Raw genomic sequence first — 15,635 nt, forward strand, 5'->3', positions numbered from 1 at the left:
TCACCGGTGATTTCATGCGCCTGAAGCTGGTCCAGTTCCTCCACCTGCAAGAAGAGCTTCTCGCCCAACCCTTCGGTGTCCTCCGCGTCCGACGTGTCGCTGACATCCGTCACCTCCGCATGCTGCCTGCGTGCACACACACACACACACACACACACGCACACCAATCAGAATAGTGAGATCAGTTTTAACAGTTTTAATACTTGAGAATGTGATTGCAGTGGAATCTCCACATTGCAATGGGCCTGAATTCAAACAATCTGGAATTTGGCCAAACTCCAACTAAGTGAGCATTTAAAGCAGTTGTGTGCTACTTGTTTATTATAATCCTCTGGTGTATTCAAAATGGTTTGATACTTTACATACTGTATATACTTTTTTTAAAGTTGTCAATTTTTTGGGGGGGGTGTTTTTTGGTGTGTTTTTTTGGGAGGAGGCTGTGGTACATAGATATAAGATACAGGACATCTTTTATTTACTTTTTCATTTTTATTAACCAGTTTATCTACCTTTTTTCCCATTTTAAAAATATGTATATATTTTTAATTGGCCTGGAGCATATTCCAAAATAATTTTGAAATTTTGCATTAGGTTAGGGTTAGGATTACAAACATTCTAAAACAAAATGTAAAAATGTGTATTGTCCCGCAGCTTTTTAAAGTTATATATTTTTTATTTTTTTTAATTGGACCACAGCATATCATTTTTTATATTACAATTGTACTTTATATTTCGAATTATAAATATATGGTTATCTTTTGTTTTGTGGTTTGTATTGCCTATTGGTATTTAAGGTGATACAATGAATCCATTAATCGACAACTATTTGATCATCAAATTAATCAAAAACTATTTTGATAATCGATTAATCGTATAGAGACATTGTGCAACATCAAATTGTCTAAATCCTCAGAATTTCCACCTCTCAACAGTAAATATAAAGTCCTCCATGAAAGCAGACTGATTATCTTTGTGTTTAATCAAAATAAGACTTTTCCAAACATCTGATTTAACTTTGGTAAACAATCATCAAATTTTTTGCAGCTTTTCTGACGTAACTGAATCAATTTATGATTCTGCATTTTCTCCACTGTCAATTTGAAATAATGTCCTGTTTTTGAATAAAGGGATGGAAATTGAAATGTTTTTTGTCCAATTCATCGATTAATGGAAAAAATAATCTTGATTACTAAAATAAGCATGAATTGCAGCCCCAATATACTTGTTTGACCTTAGAGTTTCCACTTTTGCAAACATGGGAAAAAGTAAGTGCATACTGTTTTAAGGTCTTGAGCGCTGTGTTGACCTGTGTTTCCAGCTGTTTGGGATCTGACAGAAGCTTTAACACGGCCTCCTTGTCCTGCTCCAGTAACATCCCTTGCGGAATTCAATACAATCACATTTGTATGCAGTGATTTCAAGTCAGAAAAAAAAATGTGGATTTGTGTCTTTGCTGTCAGAAAGATGACGAACCTGTGATTTTCTGTGAGTAGCCAGTGTTGTAAACATCAACCAGGTCAAAAAGCTGCTCGCCCAAAGAGTCAGAAGACACGGATTCGTCGTCATCGTCTTTACTTGTTATTTTGCTGCAACATACCGAGGAATATTAGAACCACACACATTTTAAGACAATAAGGTCATATATTTTCAGGGGGGAAAAAAACTCTCGCCATATTACGAGAATAACGTCATACTTTTTCACGGGGAAATGAAGGCAGGATAATGATAATAATGCCCTAATGCTCCTTCGTAGATAATAACGTGATGTTGATGCGCCAAAATACTGTACGTCATTTAATTCTCCAAATTAACCTAAAAGAAATATGCAACTTTCTTTCTCAAAAATATACACCTTTATCCTTTTTACATTGACTTTTTATCTAAAAATAAAGATGCATTTTATTTTTGATATATACAGCTTTTCTCCCCAATATATGACTTTATTCTCAAAAGTCACAATATTACTCTCGAAAATATACAACTTTCTTCTTGTAATATTATTACTTGAATCTTGAAACTGTGTGACTTTATTCTCTCAGTATTACAACTTTAATCTCAAGAGTGTAATTTGTTTCTTTAACATATTCAACTTTATTCTCTTAATATTATCTCTATCCCGAAAATATACAACTTTATTCTCATAATATTCTGACTTTTTTAATCATGAAAATATACAATTTGTAATCGAGAATATTTGTATCTTTTTAAACCAGTATGTTATCATCCAGTGTATTTTTTTCATGTACCTGGGCTCCTGGTGCATATCCCCCTGCAGGGCTCTGACTGCTTTCTCCACGGCCAAAGCGAGCATGGCCTCATCCTGCAGCATCCTGATCAGGACAGGAACAGGAAGCTCCAGCAGCATACCTGCAGGCAAAAACAAATACGTGCATTATTATTCTTATTATTTTTGAAGAGAACATACATGACACAGTCACCCTCACCTGTCAGTTTCCCAGCGTGCTCGCTCTGTGCGGGGAAAATCCGAGTGTATAGCTGCTCGCCAAGTGTCTCCATATTGTCATCGTTGTCCATGTTTCCTCACATTTATTATCACTGCGGTCTGTTGACTGCCTTTTACTTGACATCCCTTACACAAGTTTAAAAACTAAGGGTAATAGAGGCTCGCAGTCCATTGCCCCCAAATTGTGGAATGTACTTCCTTTTGAGTTTACAGCTGCCTTTTCAGTGAACATTTATAAAGAGCAGCTACAAACACATTTGTTTCTGTAGACATTCCAGTGAGAATATATTATTTGTATTTATGGCTTTGATTTGTGTGTTTTTTTGTACTTTTATTAATTGTAAAGTGTTGTGGTTCTGTATTTGATAGTAATGTATTCCATAATTACAGTAAAGCACTTTGTGATTACTCTCTTGAAAAGTAATGCAAGAATATAGATCAAATGACTTACATTTTCTCGAGATTTGAGCTTACACCAAACTGTGTCGATTTCTCGCGACTTTTCCCAATTCCGTCAACTTTTCTATTCGATCCGACAAGAACCCATATTATCGATGTCTAACGACGTTATACACTTACTTTAATATTCGTTCATTTAATTCAACTTGAATGTCGAGCGACCGTTCATAAACACGAGGCGCATCATGATGACGTACTGGAACATCGACGCATGAAGTGGAAATGTGTTCATCCGCTTCTCTCGTAAACAAATAGAACTTAACACAATTTCATTTATATCATGTTTTATCGTAGAAACATAATTTATACGCAATTTTTATATGAATAAATATAATAAAATGCAATTTATTGTCAAGCGGTCGTTATTTTCAAAAAAATCTAACGAGAAGCGCGGATTAATCGCTAGTTGAGTTGGCGTAAAGCGGTTTCCGCCTTCTCTGCTCCTTTTCTTCTGCTAAAAGGTAACGTGGTCGCTTCGGCTGCTAGTACTAGTACTAAAATTCACGTTTCCCCCCCACATATATTTAGGACTTTTGTGTAAGATACTATTGCTGTGGTTATTATTTATTACTTAACATAATAGTAAGTGGACCCATGTCCTGAAAAGGTGGAATAATAACGTCGTGTTGGTTATGTCTCGCCGTCCGGGGCTAACATTAGCAAACGGGCTCTTGGCCACCACACCGTTTATGAATGTTATTATTATTATTTTTTTAAATACTACCATGGTTTAGGGAGTCCCACATGCACTGGCTCTGCTGTTAGCCCCTAATAACTAATTTCGGTGAGCTCGCTTGTCTGCATGTCACCTTTGCATTGTACAATTTACGTTGATGTCGCATTTCGTTGTCATACTGTATGTAACTAGAGGAGAATGCAAATTCTGTGTAAATTCTCAATTCTTGAAAGGTGACACTAAGCTGAAATACTGTCGAATTAAATGAAATGTAGAATGTAAGACTTGGAATAATCAGTCGAGATATTGTGAAAGGTTTAAGAACCTTTGAGAAGTAGGTGTATTTCTCAAGATGTCCTGAATGAGCGGAACAGTTTGAAGTTGGAATGGTTCAAATCGGTTAGGAAATGGAGGAAGAGGTCAAATGTAAAAAAACACTTCATTTTGGTAACTATTGTAAAAAGTGTTAAATTCATGTTAATGTTGAAAGTTGTTCCGAAGATGTTTTGAATGAGCTGAACTGTTTGAATTTGGGATTGGAACGATGGGTAACTTTATCCATCCATTTTCTGTACCGCTTATCCTCACCAGTGTCACAGGCGTGCTGGAGCCTGTCCCAGCTGTCTTCGAGAGGCGGGGTACACCCTGAACTGGTTGGGCACATATAAATAGACAACCATTCGCACTCACATTCACACCTACGAGCAATTTAAGAGTCCTCAGTCTACCTACCACGCATGTTTTTGGGATATCGGAGAAAAGCGGAGTACCCGGAGAAAACCCACGCAGGCACGGGGACAACATGCAAACTCCACACAGGCAGGGCCTGGATTTGAACCGAACAGAACTGTGAGGCAGATGTGCTAACCAGTAGCCCGTCGTTGAATGTTCTGGAATGGTTTGAATCAATAGAGAAATGTAGAAAGAGTAGAACAACTAAAAAATTAGACATTTGTGGTGTTGGATGACATGTATGAATATTCTTCTGCATTTGTATATTGAAAAAAAAGTTGAATTTAATCATATCCAATATTGTCCAGGTTCATCATGTCGTCCCACTTGCAGTGGATGGTGATCAGGAACTGCTCCAGCTTCCTCCTCAAGAGGAACGGACAGACCTACAGCACTGTGAGTCATCTGAAATTGTCTAGAAATGATTAGAAGAGCCTTTGTTAATGGTTTAAACCTTAAACACTCCAAACTGATACCAAAACATTGAAGTAGCATTTCAAACTCATCTTACATCGTCACTCTTTAAGATGAATGGCTTACTGATAATTGGATTTAAAAAAAAAAAAAAATACACCTGAAGTGCGAGGATCCTTTTCAACCCAAACATTAATTACAAACCCACAAGAAGTTTGTGTGTGAAACGTCCCTCAATACGGATGGTGTGTTGAACGGCAGGAGCCCAACAACCTGAAGGCCAGGAACTCGTTCCGCTTCAACGGCCTGGTGCACAAGAAGACGGTGGGCGTGCAGCCGGCGGCTGACGGCAAAGGAGTGGTCGTCGTGCTCAAGAAGCGTGCAGGTATGGCGTTTATTTCCCCATTTAGTCCACCTCTGCTCAAATGGATGCCCTGCCCCTGAGTTTAAAAAAAGAAGAAGAAAAAGAACGTGGGCAAATAGATTGCTTCTCTTTCACCCTCAAGACAATAAATTACTCTTTCTACCACCATACAACTGTACTCAAGTTCCCAGATTGCATTGTACATTTTTAATGCTGTTTAAATTATTAATATACTTACTGTAGCATTTTTGTTTTTACCCTCCTGCGAGCATTTCTCATTATCCTAAAATCCAGTTAGCTTTTCTGCAGTAAGCTCAGTCTGGCTATTTTATTTATATTATGCTACTTGATTTTTGATCTTTGACTTTTCAGCTTTTTTTTTTAGTTCAGATAGGATTTATTGTAAAATACACAGAATTGTCTTTCAGCAGTGAGCTCCTTTATTTTATATTACAATTTTTTAGATATATACATTTTGTACTTGTTTTTGTCTTTTTAATAAAAAACAATTTTCACGTTCGCTGCCTTTTATCATTTGACTTAACCTCTCCGCACATAGCCCAGTCATTACCCTATCACACTGCAGATGTGGTATCTGTAAAGCTGACTTATGGTGGAGAATGTGAAATTACAGAGCAAAAGGTGCCATAACATTATGACCCTGGACTTAAAAAAGAATTTGACTACAGACTTGGCTTTAATGTAAATACTTCGTACGAAAGTGCTTTGAAGGATTTTAGCTTGCATGCTAACAGGATGTTTTTTGTTTGTTTTTGTTTGTTTTTCTCCACAGGTCAGAACAAGCCAGCCACTTCTTACAACAAGATCACCATCAACAAGAACTCCCGCGCCACTCTCAACAGCCTGAGGCACATCATTCGCAAGAACAACTATAGGAAGGACCTGTGCATGGTCAGCGTTGCTCTTTATTTAAAAAAATGTTTTCACCAGGAGCTTATTATTTGTTGTCATGTCTTCAGGCCTCCCTGCGCCGTGCCAGCGCCATCCTGAAGAGCCAGAAGCCCGTAGTGGTCAAGAAGAAGCGCACCAGGGCTGCCAAGACCGCATAAATGCAGAGCCGGTATAATTCAAAATAAAAGCTTTTTGTTTGGAAAAAGTTTGGTTTCATGTACTTTTTTTTCTTTTGGTGAAAGCTAAAGATGATCAAATGTCATTCGTCATTCAAAAATCATTCATTACATATGTAGCTTTTTTTCATCCACCTATTCTAGTGTGTATAGCAACCGAACAGGTAAATGCTCTATTAGCCAGTGTTGCCAAAACGTCCCAAAAAGAAATGTGCTTTGAGATTTTGCAAATGTCAAATACTCACCTTGGCTCGACACAAGTTGGAAAACACTGCTTCCGTGTACACGTCAGCTTCCCGCCTGTGTGCACACGTACAATGGTGGCATGGATTTTTGCAACACTCCCGCAGGCAGCTTTCCATCCATCACACTGGAAAGTAAAGCTTCCCCTCCTCCCTTCTGTGTTAAAACGCGGTGCACAAATCAATCGCGGCAAACAAATCTCTTGGAGTCGCGTTCCTGCATGTCGCTCGCCATGACACCGCCGGGGCCTGCGTCGGTGTCGCTTGCCCTCGTCAGCGTGCCAGTGCTGCTGGTGCTTCTGCCGGGAGACGCCTTTGAGCTGCAGGACACCATCCACGAGCTCATCGAGGAGAACATACGCCTCCACGACCGGCTGGAGAACCTCACGCAAGCCCTCGGGAAGCTCCGACGCATGCTCTGGCATCACTCCGACGGTAGCGCCGCTTGCTCTTTAATGTTCCTACGAGGAGCATTTTGAAGAATAATTTGTTTTTGATTTGGAAGGAATGACGGAAGAGGCTTTTTTTGTCAATTTGTGAAAACCGAGTCCACAATGGTTTCATATTTGGTGTCCATTTTTCATTTCCTATTCATGTCTGTCTGTAATCCTCCCTGGCTGCCAACATTTATTGCCATGATCCTATAATCCACACAATTTAATAATGTGTTCAAGCTTGGTTGTCTTTATTTTACGAGTTTATTTGTTTTTAAAAAATATTGTATTTGTTTTTTATTTTACTTTGTCCTAAGTTAACAATTATTAATATCCTTAAATTCGCAGAATTAACTGCATCAAGCGCAGTCCTCTTTACTTTATGGTATTTCCATTTTTATATTTCTTTAATTTTACATTTTTATTTCATTCTCAGCATTTTAACATTCATAAATATCCTAAAAGCCGCACAATTTCAATTAAAATACAAATGCATTTTATTTTTATTGTATTTATTGAATTTATTTGTATTTTAGTTGTCTTCCTGTACTATGATAATTTTTTAATAATTGAAGTATTTTTAATCAAATATTTTATCATGTGCAAGGAGCTCTTTTTGTTTTTAGCTAAATTAATATACATGAAAAAAATGTGTTTAGTCTTGTTTAGTATATTCAAACATTTTGTAATTATCGTACATATTCATTATCATATATATATATATTTATTAAAATTGAAATGCATTTATGTTGTATTAATTTTTCATTATTTTACTTTTTATTTACTCTTCCAGTTTTTATCCTTTATTAGCCGAATTTTTTTTTTATTTTTCAAAATATCTTATCTCTCCCTGTCTTCATTGAATTTTTGATTATTAATATTACCCCAAAATCTTATTCAATTTTCAATTCATCCGCATTGCACGCATACTTTTTCATTCAGCTCTTGTGTGTTTGTAGACCCGACACATCACGAGCACCACAGCGAAGCCTTCCAGCATCTCTGGGAAGAGTGGTCACAGCTGGGTGTGTATCCCATCATCAGCAGCAATATTATTATTATTATTATTATTGTTTTTGTTGTTGTTCTACTTTTCCAATTAGCGGTGAGCGCAGAGACTCATGTGCTTCTGGAACACGCCTTGTGCGGACGTGACCTGCACAGTTCAGCCGGGCCTCTCCACGGCGGGCCCAGCCTGCTCCTGATGGCGACGATGGTGACGACGGCCTGCTTGAGCCTGTGAATCGAGAAAAAGATTCACTTGGGGGAAAAAAAATGGATGGTAAACTTTTTCTTGCCAGATGTTTTTCATGTATCCAATCATTAATCTTTTCACCCCCCCAAAAAAAACATTGTCATTATAGTCAAAGAGTCCTCATATTGCAGCGGGGTGTGTCCTAGAACTGTGTGGGATTCATAACAATTCAACTCCTCTTAGCTCATCAGTACAGCGCTAATATTTGTCATTCTGCACAAAGGATAGAAAGAGTATACGACTGTGAGTGCCGTTGTGTTGCCTGTCTTCATGTTGCTCAACCATTTGTGTTCAATCCGTCGCGTAAAGGGTTGAAGCACCGCAACATGGATGCTAATTAATGTTAGCATTAAGCTAGCTGGGCCTTTCTTCAGGCAATTGTTTGACTGTATTAAACACACATGGTGTAACTGTTTTATGTTTGACAGTAAACTTCAGATGGGCGTGGCATTAAAGATCTTGAAAGACTACTTGTTTACCGATTGCCAAAATAACGCTCCTCGTCCCTCGCAATGTCCGAGGGCTTGACGGTGAAGATTCGTTCCGATTCCGAAACCTTTCCAAGGGAATGTCAATGCTATTTAGTCCTCCAGCATAGATTTTCTGGTTTTGCAATGTTAGATAACAACAGGTAGGACCTAAGTCAGTTTTTTTATGATTACAATTACAATTTGAAATCCTAACCCAGAGTGTTTGAAATACTACTTTGAAACCCTAATCCTGTTTTGAAAATTTACCCTAATTTCAAATTCTAGCTCTGTTTTAAACCCCTACTTTAAAACTCTAACCCTCTTTTTAAACCCTCATTCTGTTTTGAAACCCTAACTTCAAATTCTAAACCTGTTTTAAACCCCTACTCTGAAACCCTGACCCTATTTTTAAAACCTAACCCTATTTCAAACCCTAATCGTTTTGAATCCCTAATTTGAAACCCTAAATCCTGTTTGAAACCCTAACACTGTTTTAAATCCCCTACACTGTTTTAAAACACTAAAACCCTCTTTAAATCCTAATTTGAAACCCTAACCCTGTTTTGAAATCCAACTGTAAACCCTACCACTGCTTTAAAACCCTACTTTGAAACCCAAAGCCTGTTTTGAAACCCTACTTTGAAACACTACCCCAGTCTTGTAACTGTGATTTGAAACCCTAAAACTCTCTTTAAACCTCAAGCCTATTTGAAACCCTATTTAGAAACCCTAACCCTGTTTTGAAACCATAATTTGAATCCCTAACCCTGTTTTGAAACCCTAACCCAGTATTAAAACTCTAATTTGAAACTCTATCCTTGATTTGAAACCCTAATTTGAAGCCCTAATACTCTCTCAAAACGGGATAAACCTGTTTTGAAACAGACAGTACTTTAACACCCTAACCCAGTTTGGAAACTTTACTTTGAAATCATAGCCCTGTTTAGAAACCCTACTTTGAAACCCTAACCCCTTTTTTAACAACCTAATTTGAAACACTAACCCTGTTTTGAAACCCTGTTTGAAACCCTAGCCTATCTTAAAACCCTATTGTGAAACCCTAACCCTGTTTTGAAACCTTACTTTGAAATCCTAATCCTGTTTTGAAACCCTAATTTGAAACGCTGTGTTTTGAAAACCTTTTTTGAAACCCCGTGTCTTAAAACCCTTATTGGAAACAGTAATTTGAAACCCTAACCCTGTTTTAAAACACTAATCTGAAACCCTAACCCTGTTTTGAAACCTAATCTGAAACACTGACCCTTATTTGAAACCCTACTTTGAAACCATAACCCTGTTTTGAAACCTACTTTGAAACCCTGACCCTTATTCGAAACCCTCCTTTGAAACCCTAATTTGAAATCCTAGGCGTGTCTTAAAACCCTTATTTGTAAGTGTAATTTGAAACCCTAACCCTGTTTTAGAATCAGAATCATCTTTATTTGCCAAGTATGTCCAAAAAAACACACACAAAGAATTTGTCTCCGGTAGTAGGAGCCGCTCTCGTACGACAATAGACAGTCAACTGACACAGAACACTTTTGTGGCAAAGACATTGGCAAAAAAAAAAAGAATAATAAAATCAAAATAAATAAATGTGGAATCCTACTTTGAAACCCGAACCGTGTTTGAAACCCTAACCCTGTCATAAAACCCTTATTTGAAACCGCAACTTGAACCCCTAACCCAGTTTTAAAACCCTACTTTGAAACCCTAACCCTGTTTGAAACACAAATTTGAAAAATAGCCCTGGTTTAGAAACCCTCATTTAAAATCCTATCCGTTTTGAAACCTAACTTGAAAACCTGTGTTAAAACCCTTATTTGTTCCAGTTTTAAATCCATACTTTGAAACCCTAACCCCTTTTTTTTTTTTTCTTTTTCTAAAACCTGACTTTGAAAACCTAACCCTCTCTTGAAACCGTAATTCTGTTTCGAAACCCTATCTCTGTTTAAACCACAATTTGAAAGCCTAAGCCTTTTTTGAAACCTCACACCTGTCTTGAAACCCTATTTTGAAACCCAAACCATGCCTTGAAGCTTTACATTTTGCAACCCTGTATATTATTTCTGTGCCAGCGCTCAGGCTGGCATTGCTGTGCTCTCTCTGTTGATCATTGACTGAACGGCAGCATCAAATTGTTGCAGGGCATCATTCCAAACATCAACAGTGAAGTGCTGTTCGTATTTAATTTATTTTGCCACATTTGAATCGACTATTTTAATCTTTTCTTGCCGTTGATTTCCTCCTCCTGCGAGTTGATTTAAATCTTAAGTTTTTGTGCTGCCTGTCCCTTCATTCTTACTCAATTTCTCAGCAGCATCCCACTCATCAAATGTGTTCTCATCACCAAATAAATGATTGAATCACTCATTACGGTTATAAATTCGCTAATTATTGTGCTCTGAGTACGTCAAATTTACTTCTCAGAAAATCGGACTTACTTCATTTCAAATATTTTATATATTTGACTTAATTTGTTTTTTAAAGGGTGTCCCTTGGTCTAGAAATGCAAGAAACATGCATTTCGCATGTGTCTAATGGTACTCATGTGATCCACACGTTGTGCCAATAATTCACTTTATTATAAAAATATCCCTACCACAAAACAAAAGACACTGAGAGGGTAAAAGAAAAGAGAGACGTGGTGATTCATTTCTGCCAGCGGCCTCTTCCCGACACGTATTCTATCAGTTTCTGTGTGAGGTCAGACAGAAAGTTATAGCCACATTTGCTTGTTACCAAAAAATAAAATAACATTTTTAAAACAAATTAAAAGAGTGCCTGCTGAAGCGGCACTTTACCGAAAGTTTCTGCACTTGACCCAAGGCCACGTCATCCAACAAGTTGTAGTCGATTTTGTCCTTGGTTTCTTCAGAAAAGCACATGGTCTGGCATCAAATAGAAACAAAGGACAAACCAACACATAAGCGCCAACAGAAGGTGGATTGGTGTCTTGTATTCCAGGGGTTGTCAAACATTTACCAGACTTAAAAATGACCCTTTTAAAAAAGGTAACATTACCATTTATTTTATTTTTTTTAATGAAAAAAAGTTGCTGTAATATGAGAATAATAGTACCTGTCCCCGTCCTGTGGTTACAGTGATGTGTGCGGAGGATCCGGCCACTGAGCAGTCCAAGTCCCCCGTGGAGAACACGGACCTAGACAAGCAGAACAAATTAGGGATGCTACTAGGACTGGGCGATAGGCCTTTAAAAATAAAATGTTATTTACAAAAATTAATTATTGGGCGGCACGGTGGACGACTGGTTAGAGCGTCTGCCTCACAGTTCTGAGGACCGGGGTTCAATCCCCGGCCCCGCCTGTGTGGTGTTTGCATGTTCTCCCCGTGCCTGCGTGGGTTTTCTCCGGGCACTCCGGTTTCCTCCCACATCCCAAAAACATGCGTAGTAGGTTGATTGACGACTTTAAATTGCCCGTAGGTGGGAATGTGAGTGCCAATGGTTGTTTGGTTGAATGTGCCCTGCGATTGGCTTGCTACCAGTTGAGGGTGTACCCCGCCTCCTGCCCGATGATAGCTGGGATAGGCTCCAGCACGCCCGCGACCCGAGTGAGGAGAAGCGGTTCAGAAAATGGATGGATGGAATATATTATTAATTTATTGATTTGAATCCGATTTTAATCGTGTTTTACCCCTTCTAGAAAAAGCAAAGGACATTATTCAAAACAAGCTTTGCCTTTAATTTTTCAATCCCCAGAACATTCCGCCATTATCATCATTTAAAAAGTTAGTAAAGCGATACTGTACATGAGGGCCCTAGCGACATGGATTTTTGAGGCCAATGCAAAGAGCAATAAATACATCTGAAGTACAGTATTGACACTGTTAATAATGTGTTTTTGTTTTTAAAATACTTTTCTTTTATTAAAAAAAAAAAAAAAAAAAGGCATTTGTGATCCTGACATATTTTTTTAACTGATGTGAAAAGTACCAGTTGGTGCTCCCTTTTGGGAAAACAATTTAATATGATTTGGCTCAGCTAGTCCATGTGTCTGTTGTCCAAGAGTAATGCTGCACCCTTTCTAACTCACACAGGGACTTGCGCAGGTGAAGCAAGACGACCTCGGCACATTATTTGCACCTTGGGAGCACATACCTCCGGTCAAAAGGTCTCTAATGTGAATAAATCTCTGAAACGTCATCAATCAACGTTAACGGATCAAATCCATGAATGACAAACAAACCACACGAATACCTGAGTTTCCGTTTGGACGGCACGGCCTCGTCGCAGGGCTTCGTCCAGCGGCGTCCTTTCGAGGCGCTCGCCAAAGCCCTGTGGAAACGCGAAAGACTTAAAACGCACGTGACGCGTGGACACGCCGCGAGACGTACCCCAGATTTCCCGCGCTGATGCTGCCGGTTGAAGGCCGGCTTTTGTTTGCTCCTTTGTCCGCCTGAAACAACAACAAAGACACAAAAAGGCGCAATCAACGTCACAGTGCAGCAGCAGGTGGAGAGAGCTTCTGTACCTTGGCTGTTGTCTTGCGAGAGTTCCTTCCAGTCGAATAGGGTTGAACCAAGACGGGATCAACTGATTTTCCTTCGAAAGTCAAAACAATTATTGAAAGAATTAAAAATATATTCACGAAGGTGTACAGTATGCATGAGTCTCAACTATCGTACAAAATGTCAATTTCTATCTAGTCCCTAAACAAATTAAAATAAAAAAAACGTTTTGTATAGAACAAAAATCCTGAAAACATTTTGGAAATGCTTTACTTTAAAATGTAAACATATTTCATATCTTAAGGTAATACTACTTATATATTCTCTGAGATTATAGTCAGAGAAAAAAAACATGTCATTTTCATAGAATTTGATCAATAATGGTAAAGCCACTGAATTCCATTTATATGTTTTTTGTTTTTTTTTCTAAATCAGTATTTGTATTATTGGCAGTTGTCATCATTTAAAAAGGTAATAATTGTTTCTGATCACCTCTTGTGCTGGGCACCCTCTCGAGGGTCCGCCACTTCATCTCGGGAGACTCCTGCTCCTGCAATCACAGCACATGAGCGAGCCGTCATTACTTCTACTCACCGCTCGACGAAGCGGCAGCCGAGTCACACAGCAGCTCACCCACACGGCTAATGACACCTCGCTGGCTGACATTTCTTCTGCCAAAAGGGAACAAAAAGAGCATAACGACAGCCTTGTGCAGGCTACTCATAGACGTATAATACATAAAGATGCCGCCTCGAGTGCCGAATCGTACGCCGATGTTGCCGCCATATTGGATTCGGCCGAGCGCAGCGATCGGTGAAGCTGCTTGGACTGTGACATCGTTTTACCATTACAATATGCTGACTTTGTGTCCAATACGATAGCCACGTACGCATGTTCAGCATACTGTGAAATCCTGTGGTGAAGCCAGCCTCCAAACAAACAAGACTTTCCTTTTGAACTAAAATTTACCCAACGTAGCGACACTAAGCCGCCACCATTTGCAAGACCTACCGCCAATAGAGAAAAACCGAGTGTAAGAGATACATCCCCGAAAATGTTTTGCTCTAAAGTGTCCATGTACATGTAAGCGCTGTGAAGCGTCTCCACTAACAAGACAGGCTGAACTTTTCCTTTGCGACAAACATTGAGCTTGTCTCCGTCGAGATCACTTCAACATACTTCCTTGGGACCAATACCCGTTTAGGCATGGCTTTGGCACCATCTTTACAGCATTATAGAAAGAGCACATACTGCAAAGGGGTGTGAGTATTTCAGCAAATGCTAAGTTACAAAAATATATATTTGGCAGGGGATTTATAATCATTCATCCATCTGTTTTCTTTACCGCTTCTCCTCATTCACAGGTCACAAGTAGATTCATCAGGCTGAGGAAGGACCGCTATTCTTCCTCAGTGACATTGTGCTACACTCTACTCGCTACTTTTAACAATGTCGTAGCAATGTTGACAGGCTTACACACTACGGAGAGAGAGGAAAAAAACACAAAAAAACAGCTGTCATAGCATCTCTGCCAAGTCAGCCTTTTGTGCTGTTTCACCAGTGTAAACAAATAGTTCGTTTAAAACAATTTCTAGTGGCTAAATTTGCCTCTATTTGTTATTTTATAATGATTTTTATTTCATTTATTGTTTTAGTGAAAGCGATATTGTTGGGCCATATCTAGAGATTAACTTATTTTTTTATACCATTCATGCTCTAACTCAAAAAATGACCCAGAAGTTACCACTAGTTACCCAGTGCTTGAGTAGTCCAACCCCCCCCCAAAGTATGTGTTTTGTATTAAAACAAAGGGGAAAACGTGCTGTCATTATTATATTACATATGGTACAATGTTAGTGGTCCGCCCCCTTTGACATTAAATTAGGCTGTATGTGGCCCCTGGACTATAAAGAGTTTGCCACATCCAGTATGGCGAAAGCGCTTACGCATCGCAGCAACGGGCCAACCTGCTCGATGTTTCAACTAACGTACATTATCCGACTCACCAAATCCGACTCACCAGTCAAAGAATCCCCAACGCGCATCTTTCGAATTGAGGGCGGAAACTTCATCAGCTCCACGCTGAACACTCTGTCGATATTTGCCAACAAGTTGTCCAGTCTGCTCACCAGTTCGTACATTCGCTCTTGTGCTGCGTGTCAAAGTTGAATAAGGCATTGAGATAAGGACAACGACTGAACGAGTAAAAAGGAACAGAGTTCACGTCGTATAACCTTCTTTCTCAACTTGCTGAATGAAGAGAGTAATTTTGCGTTTTCGTAATTCCCTGCTCAACTCTTCTTGGTGTCGGACTTTGACTGAGTTTCTTGACCGCTTCGGAGCCATTCTGTCCGGCCTTGTGGAAGAAATGCTAAACAAAATGTTTGTGTTAGAACGCCATTTTACCTGGCGTGTGTTGGCCGACTCCCCAAGTAAGCAGCGTTACTATTGGCTGTTATGGAAGACGTAACATTAACGACCCAATAAGGACAATAGCTATTGGTTGCCTCAATAAAGTGAAAGCTTTTAGGCGCCCTCTAAATGTGCCTGCTGCAAAATGTTTTACA

General features: G+C 39.0%; 3 protein-coding genes across 8 annotated transcripts in view; 1 reads left to right on the plus strand and 2 right to left on the minus strand.

The window, feature by feature from the left end:
* Positions 1 to 4,552, minus strand: part of LOC133414204 (polyadenylate-binding protein 4) — a 6,941-nt gene extending 2,389 nt beyond the window's left edge. The window contains exons 1-6 of one of the 4 annotated variants that reach the window (XM_061699415.1): positions 4,188 to 4,552; positions 2,445 to 2,590; positions 2,247 to 2,367; positions 1,474 to 1,586; positions 1,278 to 1,377; positions 5 to 126 (exon numbers count right to left, since the gene is read on the minus strand). In XM_061699415.1, coding sequence (XP_061555399.1) covers positions 5 to 126; positions 1,278 to 1,377; positions 1,474 to 1,586; positions 2,247 to 2,367; positions 2,445 to 2,535 — 547 coding nt within the window. In that variant the 5' untranslated portion in view covers positions 2,536 to 2,590; positions 4,188 to 4,552. Of the gene's footprint in view, positions 1 to 4; positions 127 to 1,277; positions 1,378 to 1,473; positions 1,587 to 2,246; positions 2,368 to 2,444 lie in introns of all 4 variants that reach the window. The other 3 variants (XM_061699413.1, XM_061699412.1, XM_061699411.1) reach the window with 3 other exon arrangements.
* rpl28 (ribosomal protein L28) lies at positions 3,360 to 6,226 on the plus strand. Of its 2 annotated transcripts, XM_061699416.1 has the most exons (5): positions 3,360 to 3,384; positions 4,640 to 4,727; positions 5,007 to 5,130; positions 5,903 to 6,021; positions 6,090 to 6,226. In XM_061699416.1, exons 2-5 carry the CDS (start codon positions 4,647 to 4,649, stop codon positions 6,177 to 6,179), a joined length of 414 nt encoding a protein of 137 aa, XP_061555400.1. In that variant the 5' UTR covers positions 3,360 to 3,384; positions 4,640 to 4,646; the 3' UTR covers positions 6,180 to 6,226. The 2 variants fall into 2 exon arrangements, with proteins under 2 accessions (XP_061555400.1, XP_061555401.1); XM_061699417.1 differs by lacking the exon at positions 3,360 to 3,384 and having other exon boundaries at positions 6,110 to 6,226.
* cdca9 (cell division cycle associated 9) lies at positions 5,931 to 15,485 on the minus strand. Of its 2 annotated transcripts, none has more exons than XM_061699409.1 (10): positions 15,303 to 15,485; positions 15,089 to 15,220; positions 13,702 to 13,739; positions 13,561 to 13,618; positions 13,092 to 13,162; positions 12,955 to 13,016; positions 12,818 to 12,895; positions 11,680 to 11,761; positions 11,403 to 11,489; positions 5,931 to 8,110 (listed from the first exon to the last, which is right to left on the minus strand). In XM_061699409.1, exons 1-10 carry the CDS (start codon positions 15,412 to 15,414, stop codon positions 8,039 to 8,041), a joined length of 792 nt encoding a protein of 263 aa, XP_061555393.1. In that variant the 5' UTR covers positions 15,415 to 15,485; the 3' UTR covers positions 5,931 to 8,038. The 2 variants fall into 2 exon arrangements, with proteins under 2 accessions (XP_061555393.1, XP_061555394.1); XM_061699410.1 differs by lacking the exon at positions 5,931 to 8,110 and adding an exon at positions 9,485 to 11,295.
* Positions 15,486 to 15,635: the final 150 nt, after the last annotated feature.

Source organism: Phycodurus eques, chromosome 15 (assembly GCF_024500275.1).
Source record: "Phycodurus eques isolate BA_2022a chromosome 15, UOR_Pequ_1.1, whole genome shotgun sequence".
Lineage (NCBI taxonomy): Eukaryota > Metazoa > Chordata > Actinopteri > Syngnathiformes > Syngnathidae > Phycodurus > Phycodurus eques.

Excerpts from the sequence above, each read along its gene's own strand:
- rpl28 (XM_061699416.1), top strand. The coding sequence starts at position 4,647 with ATGTCGTCCCACTTGCAGTGGATGGTGATCAGGAACTGCTCCAGCTTC. Across the intron at positions 4,728-5,006 it reads ACGGACAGACCTACAGCACT|GAGCCCAACAACCTGAAGGC; the intron begins GTGAGTCATCTG and ends GTTGAACGGCAG. Across the intron at positions 5,131-5,902 it reads CGTGCTCAAGAAGCGTGCAG|GTCAGAACAAGCCAGCCACT; the intron begins GTATGGCGTTTA and ends TTTTCTCCACAG.
- cdca9 (XM_061699409.1), bottom strand. The coding sequence starts at position 15,414 with ATGGCTCCGAAGCGGTCAAGAAACTCAGTCAAAGTCCGACACCAAGAA. Across the intron at positions 15,221-15,302 it reads TCAGCAAGTTGAGAAAGAAG|CACAAGAGCGAATGTACGAA; the intron begins GTTATACGACGT and ends TTTGACACGCAG. Across the intron at positions 13,619-13,701 it reads AGGTGTCATTAGCCGTGTGG|GAGCAGGAGTCTCCCGAGAT; the intron begins GTGAGCTGCTGT and ends CTGTGATTGCAG.